The 8,683-nt window shown below is 49.3% G+C and overlaps 1 protein-coding gene across 2 annotated transcripts in view; it reads right to left on the minus strand.

Moving 5' to 3' along the window:
- The window catches only part of LOC149366154 (uncharacterized), a 50,808-nt gene extending 42,923 nt beyond the window's left edge, over positions 1-7,885 (minus strand). For both annotated transcript variants that reach the window (XM_089553080.1, XM_089553011.1), the window contains exon 1: positions 7,454-7,885. In XM_089553080.1, coding sequence (XP_089409206.1) covers positions 7,454-7,541 — 88 coding nt within the window. In that variant the 5' untranslated portion in view covers positions 7,542-7,885. The remainder of the gene's footprint in view (positions 1-7,453) is intronic.
- Positions 7,886-8,683: the final 798 nt, after the last annotated feature.

Genomic DNA, 8,683 nt, shown 5'->3' on the forward strand with positions numbered 1-8,683 from the left:
CAGCACATAAGGAAACAGTGAGTGAACGTAAAGGTGAGTGAGTGTACATAAACGTGAGTGAATGGTTGTGAGTGCGAGTGGTTGTGAGTGCGAGTGGTCGCGAGTGTGAGTGAGTGTTGTGAGTGAGTGGACATGAGTGCGAATGTGAGTGAGTGATTGTGAGTGCGAGTGGACACGAGTGCGGATGTGAGTGAGTGGTTGTGAGTGCGAGTGGTTGTGATCGCAAGTGGTCACCAATGCGAGTGTGAGTGAGTGGTTGTGAGTGCGAGTGGACATGAGTGCGGATATGAGTGATTGGTTGTGAGTGCGAGTGGACTTGAGTGCAGATGTGAGTGAGTGGTTGTGAGTTTGAGTGAGAGATTGTGAGTGCGAGTGGACACGAGTGCGGATGTGAGTGAGTGGTTGTGAGTGCGAGTGGTTGTGAGCGCAAGTGGTCACCATAGCGAGTGTGAGTGAGTGGTTGTGAGTGCGAGTGGAAATGAGTGCGGATATGAGTGATTGGTTGTGAGTGCGAGTGGACTTGAGTGCAGATGTGAGTGAGTGGTTGTGAGTTTGAGTGAGTGATTGTGAGTGCGAGTGGACACGAGTGCGGATGTGAGTGAGTGGTTGTGAGCGAGTGGTTGTGAGCGAGTGGTTGTGAGCGCAAGTGGTCACCAATGCGAGTGTGAGCGAGTGGTTGTGAGTGCGAGTGGACATGAGTGCGGATATGAGTGATTGGTTGTGAGTGCGAGTGGACTTGAGTGCAGATGTGAGTGAGTGGTTGTGAGTTTGAGTGAGTGATTGTGAGTGCGAGTGGACGCGAGTGCGGATGTGAGTGAGTGGTTGTGAGTGCGAGTGGTTGTGAGTGCGAGTGGACATGAGGGCGGATGTGAGTGAGTGGTTGTGAGTGGAGATGAGTGCGAGTGAGTGGTTGTGAGTATGGGTGGACGTGAGTGCGAGTGTGAGTGAGTGGCTGTGAGCGCGAGTGGACATGAGTGCAGATGTGAGTGAGTGGTTGTGAGTGTGAGTGAGTGGATGTGAGCGCGAGTGGCCGTGAATGTGAGTGTGGTTGAGCCACCTCTCATGGTTACGAGGTATGGACAACATGCAGCACACAGAACGAAGGTAAGTTTCCATGAGCGCCGTTGTAAAGGCACGCCCGAGAGTGAGGAGCATGCTCGATAGCGTTTGATAGGATTGACCGTAAATGATCCAAGTGACTATGAGGGAATTCATCAAAGTGTGTCTTGTTCTCTCATCCCGTCGCAGTATTTGGTGCTGCGTGTAATCATGCTGCTCATTTGGTTCTTCATTGTTTTGAGAGTCTTTGATCGTGTTAGCAGCCCATCCATTGCTCTGAATCCACAGACCCAGGTTTATAATGATTAGAAGGGCAACCGGACATCGGAAAGATATGAGGGAGGAAAACACCCTCCGCCTAGCCCAAGCCCTAGTCGTAAGCAGGATTGCCTACGGGCTCCCCTATCAAGAGATCAGAATCGTTAATAGAAAGTCCACTGATACCATCAAAAGGGGAGCCTATAAAACTGTCCTAAACATCCCATCAACTACATCAACGGAACGTCTTTGGGCACTCGGAGTACACAACATCTTCGACGAGCTCAGGGAGGCGGTTTTAGACGGTAAAAAAAAAACGCCAAACCACAACGCAAGCGGGTAGGGATATCGTGACGAGACTGGGGCTATGACAGGCACTGCAAACAAATGACAGCAATTCCCAAATTCTAACACCTTCAAGAGAGATGATCGATGTAAATCCGATACCTAGGCACATGCACCACGAACGGAAGATGGGTAGAAGGAGAGCCAGAGTCAAAGCACTGGCAAAAAGACTATCAAAAGAACCGGGAGTCGTATACGTGGACACCGGGGCCTATGCCGAGCCAGGCAGGTTCGCGACCGCTGCGGTCGACAAACATAAGAGGGAAAATCATCAGGGCTTCAACCTATGCCAAAGATCCTGCAGAAGCGGAATCTACTGCCATGGCCATCCCCATCAAGACTCAGGATCAACAGGGGAAGTCATCGCACATAGTGACGGACTCCCAACAAGCCTGCACAGACTACCTTGCTGGAAGAACTCACGGAAGGGGAGCGCACTATTAAGTACACTCTCGCACTGACACAGGTTAACATGGACACCTGGTCACAAAGGCCTAGCTGTAAACGAGGTAGCGAATTATCTAGCCCGAGCTCTCACAAACCGGGCGGATCCCTATCCCTAGCCCCCCACCCCCCCCCCCCCCCCCTTCCTAGGACCGTATGGTGACAGGCTAGAATACCTTAGGCTAGAGAGAAGACATTTTTCACCCCCACACAAACAACTGTTCACCTCGGATGCCATTGACTGGATGAGAATACAAACAAACACTCATCCAAGCCTTCACATTTTACACAAGATCAGGCCCACACAATACCCAAGTTACTGTCCTTGGTGCGAATTAAACCTCACGCTCTATCATACTTCTTGGGAATGCCAGGACAAAACGTTAATAGTGCCACACCCGACACACGAGCAGTGGGAGGAGTCCCTGACCAGCGACAACCTGTGCCAGCAAGCATGGATCATCCAGCTATAGTCCGCAAGTCAGCTGCCGCCATCGGAGACCTGGGCTGGGGACCCCTAACACCCAGCTCCTCCGAATTAATCTATATGTTAATTAAAAGTTTCGTCTCCCTTTCTCTCTTTATCACCTACGGTCTCCGCTATCAAACCCTACACAAAAGCGAAGTCAAGCAGACTGATCCAATCATTCGGACTGCGTACTGGACGACTCGAAGCCTCCCCATTATCACCTGTAATGGAACAGGCTTATTAGCCCTAGAACCGCATATGTTTGACTAATTAAGTGACACAGTCCTCTCATCACAGAGGACCAGGCTCCAGACCACCTAGGCGGGCAAAGAGATCCTCATACGGGTAAGCAACCCGGAAGACCTGCGAGCACTGGTATGCAAATAATCACTCCCGCACGGTATCCGACACCCCATTCAGGTGTCTCCAATACCAAAGCACATGAACCACGAGCTGCACGCAGGCCACCGCCTGGCCCGTATTCAGCGCCTGCGCAATAAGGGTCGAAAAAGACACCGAAGCAGTGTGTGTGGACGTGGCAGCCCACCCGAACGGTGACGCTTTCGTTGTAGCGGCCCTGGACGACAGTTTCAACCCGGTTCCAACGGCCTCTGTACGAGCCGACAGCCCAGCCACAGCAGAGGTCACTGCAATGACACTGGCTATTGAACGTTTTGATAACATCTCGCATTAACAAGCGTGTCGTGACTACACGACAGCTCGACCAACCCGTCGAGCGGCGATCATCTTAGGCTCCTGCCTCACCGAATTACGGGGACCTCATGGAGGCCACGAGGGCCTAGAGGGGAACCAGAGGGTTAACGCTTTAGCTCGCGATCTTACCAACCAAGCTCAGCTGCCTACTACCAACCTTGTTCCCCTACCATACACGTATTCAGAAAGCCTTCAGACCCACCTGCTCGACTACCGGATTTATCCACTCCACAGGCGCCTCACCTCAGAGGAAGCCTACGGTCGGCGTCAAATTCAAACAAATATTTCAATGCCAAAGCGTTTCTTGTCTCATGAGTGGTGTGTACAGGACCTTCCCGCAGAGCGTGTCCGCACTAACTGCCGGCCATCCATTATATGGGTAATTAATTGAATCGTTGATTAAATAATTGTGTTATCAGCATGAAAGAACAATAAATTAGCAATACGGTAGATTAAATGGGTAATTAATTAATTAAACGAAATAATTACTTGAACTATCATTAGCCAATAATTTACAAATCAAACAGTAATTCAATTGAATTGATGAATCATTTAAATGCTAAAATAGTTAATTATTTAATTAAATTGAACTAATTAAGTAATTATACTTTCTGTGCATACTAGACGCTCTATCAACCGGAGCCACGTCTTCGGATGTGGTAGAGCCGAAATTAGAGCGAAAACACGACTTAGAAACGGCAAAAGTATGAAGAAACGAACACGCAGCAACATAATCGGCAGCAGTAGGAGATGTTTTCGCATTACTGCATATAAGCAGACTTGTGTGCATCCCTGGATTTTTTTTTCCAAACGTTTCAAGACACCACAGTATGCAACCCACCCAATATCAAAACACCTGCCCTTGGTGCAACGCTTGTCAGACAATTTCATATATTATGAAGGTGTCAGGCAAAATTTACATTCGCAAACATTTACAGACACAGCAACATTTACAGACACCGGACACGTCATCTGAGCAGTGAGAGATACAACTGACCAGCGTCACCTTGGAGAGCCAACGATCGCTCATCTAACTTGTGCGATAGCCGGCCAAGGACACTGGGGTCATGGGACTCACCAGTTCAGTCAACATCCTTCTTTTCTCAGGCGAAAGCCTTTAAGCGCTCATTCTCGCGGCCATGACTGTCCGTCCGTCCGTTACATCTAAATTGAAAGTCGTAACTAGTCATTACTAGTCACAAGTCACGACTAAGTAGTCATTAACCAGTCAGGACTAGTTAGTAATTAACCAACCATGACTCAGTCATCAACTAATTAGTAATCACTAGCTAGTAATTAACCAATAATGACTACTTAGTCATCAACTAATTAGTCACGGCTAACTAGTCATGAACCAGTCATCAGCTAATTAGACATTAATTAATAATTAATCAGTCATGGCAAGTTAGTCATCAACAAGTCATGACTGGTTAACCTTGACTGGTCATGATTAACCACACATGAATGGTCAGTCATTAACCACACATGACTGGTCAGTCATTAGCCAATCATGACTAGTCATGAGTTGCCTTGGTAATTAGTTTAGGTAGTCATTAGCTAATTAGTCACGACTAATTGGTAATTAACTAGTAATTAACTATACAAAGAATAGCTCAGCCACAGCAAATTCACTGCATTGGCACTGGCTGCTAAAGCGTGTCGCGACTGCTCGACAGGTCAACCAACCAGTCGAGCGGCGATAATCTTGGGCTCCTGCCTCACCGAACATCACCGTGGACCTGATTAACTAATCTTGACTAGTTAGTTTTTAACCAAACATGACTAGTTAGTCATGAGTCATGACTAGCCAATCCAAGTTGCCCCATAGCCTCCTCGCGTGTGCCTACAGCCGTCGTCTCGTTGGTGGCATGGCTTCCACCTCGCGCACTTCAGATCCTCAAAGTGCCCTCTGAATATTTGGTCATTAAACGTTTCTCCTATTTTATGATGCTCGAGGAGAGAAAAACGAAGCAATGTTTCCAGCTCTTCGAATTGCGCCAACTGCTACACACTCCATTTCCTACACTTGGTTACATGCAAAGCTGTTTCTGTAATGGTAATTAGTTTTGGGGATTGGCTTGCATGTAACCTTTTTTTGCTTCAGGAAATAAACTGCAAGAAAGAATCTAACTCTCAGACATAAAACATACGTGCCCCATTTCCATAATAAGCGTCACGACCATAAGCAATAAACACCATGTCCCCAAATAATAATGATGAATTCTGGAAATAATTATTTAGGGCACACGGCATCAGCAACTGGTGAACAGTTTTTGTGTTGCCCGCTTTTGATCTGACCACCTCCATGGTAGATCAGGGCTTGCAGGCAGAGTGGTGCCATCAGCAACATGCTTAAAACATGCCGAAGACAATCTGCAAGTTTTTGATTTGATTTATTGGGGTTTAACGTTCCAAAGCGACTGAGGCTATGAGAGACGCCGTAGTGAAGGGCTCCGGAAATTTCGACCACCTGGGGTTCTTTAACGTGCACTGACATCGCACAGCACACGGGCCTCTAGAATTTCGCCTTCAAGAAATTCAGCCGCCGCGGCCGGGATCGAACCCGCGTCTTTCGGGTCAGCAGCAATCTGCAAGTGCATCGCTATATAGTGCACTGTGGAAGCAAAAGGTATTCCCACCCCTCCTGAATTTTCTGGCCGCTTTATCGTGAGTGTTGATCGCAAGATTCAAAGCAACTAGAAAAATTTATTCACAGGCAACCTTTACTAACAGCGAGGTTTTCTTGTGGAGATCATAAGTATAAGGAATCATTTCCGTTAGCAGTATAGGTGTATACTTGAAAGCGTTGGAAAGCGTGCTCCCTTGCTCGCTTCTCGAGCCACACGAAGTGGCAGCACGGAAGAAAAAGTGCCGTGGAAAAGGTCCAGTGAATATTCGAGATCCGTTCCCGCTCTTACTCTGCCGACACTCCAACCCGTGCAGAAAAGCGCGCATCTGCCCATTCGTTTAAGCCACAGGAACGATGTACTGAAACTTCAACGCGCATATGGTTTTCTCGCAAATTGTGCGCCTTTACAGCGCCAGCCCGAAATGAGCGATAAGCGCGTTATGCGGCGCACAACGCCCACCTCCGAAGGCGCGAAAATGCACGCCGCACATATTACCCGCTTACTTCTTATCATCCAAGGAAGGAGGGCGAGGGCACAAGCCGTTTTATGCGGCCGTCAGTCATTTTATACGCTCGCAGCCAAGGGAGCAGGTGACCGACGTCGGGAACTGCAGCGCCGCCGCTCAGCTGCGAGCCTGCTCCGGCCGCCGGCGTGGTTGCTTTCGACAAATACAGTACAACCAATACTCCAAACACATATCTGTCACACCACCTCGTATGACCGCCTGTGCATTTCTTTGTTCTGTTTCTCTTTCGAACGCGGGCCCTGGATCAAGTGCTCAATGAGGGACACAGTGGGAGGCCAAAAGGGCGCGAGCCAACGTTCGAGTATACACATGAGAGAATGAGAGAACGCCGGGCAAGAGTTACTGCTTTGTCTTCAAAGCACCGGTTCTTGCCCCTGTGAAAGTTCCAAATAAAGCGCGAAAATGGGCCGCACAGCGAAGTTAATGGTTTAGTGTGGTTTAACGTCCAAAAGTGACTAAGGCTATGAGGGACCACGTAGTGAAGGGCTCCGGATGATTTCGACCATCTAAGATTCTTTAACGTGTACTGAAATCGCACAGTAGACGGGCCTCTAGCATTTAGCCTCCATCGAAATGTGACCGCCGCGTTCGGGATCGAACCCGCACCTTTCGGGTCACCAGCCGAGCGTCATAACCACCGAGCCACCACGGCTGCTAACGGTGCTTCTAATTCCTAAACACGCCGTACTCGCTAAGCGACAACTTCGGTTCTTACTTCCCTCTCTGCTTTCTAGAAGAGACGATGGCGTCGGGGCGTGCTTTCACTTCTAGATCAGCAACAGGTACGCGAACAACCCTCAGCTACACATGACAGCGTGCTGCCTATCGCAGCTTGCACTTGTACCCCCCCGATTAGCGCAAGAAATCTCTTGGGGTAAATATAGGTATGTACGGTACCTTGGCATTCGCGATCAATGCATTTTCGACGCCAACAAAAGCTCGAGTATTGCAAAACTCGCGGACTAAGCAGTGCGAGTTGCAGAACTGGCCGATTGCAATCACACTTACCGTTCTTGTTGCAGCGAATGAAGCTTTGGGCAGACTTCGTCCATGCAATCCCTTTGAAGAGGTGACACAAACAACACCGCACTTCCATGACGAGCTGGCAGCAGTGGCACTTTTGCACAGGAGTTCTTTCTTATACGATTGAAGAGGCGACCTGCCGTGTATAGCGATGGGCGAACGAACTGCTGGCACGAACACGACGTTGTCCGGAGCCGGTAGTGGCTGGTCCCGCTGAATTTCTTGCACGCTTTCACTTGACGGAAATTTCGAGGCCTCGGCTAACACAGGGCTTCAGCTGATGCCACAGTTCGACGAGGGAAGCAGGAAGGGTTTCATTAATTAATTTAGATAACGACGTCACTAATTACTGAGAAAATTACACCCGAGCACCACTGAAAGGGCGGAGCCATGCTGCCGCCGTATCGCTAAAGCACGGTAGGCTTAGGCCAAGTCTCGCCAATTCTCGTCCGCAGTGCCGGGAAGCAGTGGGGAAGGGGGGCGGGGAGGGTTACTTATCTTCAATATCAGTTTGCATGTGTTCCAACTGCGGCCATAACGATATCTTCGTTTCTTTTTTTTTTTGACGCCGCATCGCATTGTTTCACTTCGGGTATAGGCTCTCGTCCTATCGCGCTCGTCTGCTTGTTTTTTGTTTCTTTTTTAGGCTGGTGCATGCAAGTTCCACGTCGCCTGTTCATCTCGATAGGAGAGATGGATTGAACAGAGTATGGTTAGCTATCGCCAAAACTGCGTTCACTTGACCGGGTGTCCCGGAACCGGAACATACTATTACGAGAGCAGAAACAGCGGAAGAAAGCAAGTTGCGAATGTTTGTTTCGTCCCGCGAATTGCCCCTTGCTGGCCTCTGGCGTTCGAACAACTCTTTTTCTAGCTTGACGATCACTTTCAATAACGTGTACGCCGAAGGTTGGAGGTCAAGGCGCCAACTATGTACATTTATGTCTTCAGGCTTGCCGATTACATTTACCCGCTCTGATGGCGTCGCTTCCCTTCAGCCGAAGGGCAAGTTTCATGACCGACGGCGCATTGTTTTGTAGCGAAAGCTACGTTGACCACGAACTTGCGATTTCGCTGTGGCGCTGCTCCGAGGAGGCACAGAGACCGACCTTGAGCCGTTGCCTAGCAACCGCCGCAGCTGGCGGACGCCGCGCGCTCGCCGCGCCATCTGGCATGACGTCACACCGCACGCCTCGCCGCTGTTTGGTATGACGT

The sequence above is a fragment of the Amblyomma mixtum genome, chromosome 1 (genome assembly GCF_055824585.1).
Source record: "Amblyomma mixtum isolate Tamu chromosome 1, ASM5582458v1, whole genome shotgun sequence".
In the NCBI taxonomy this organism is placed as follows: Eukaryota; Metazoa; Arthropoda; class Arachnida; order Ixodida; family Ixodidae; genus Amblyomma; species Amblyomma mixtum.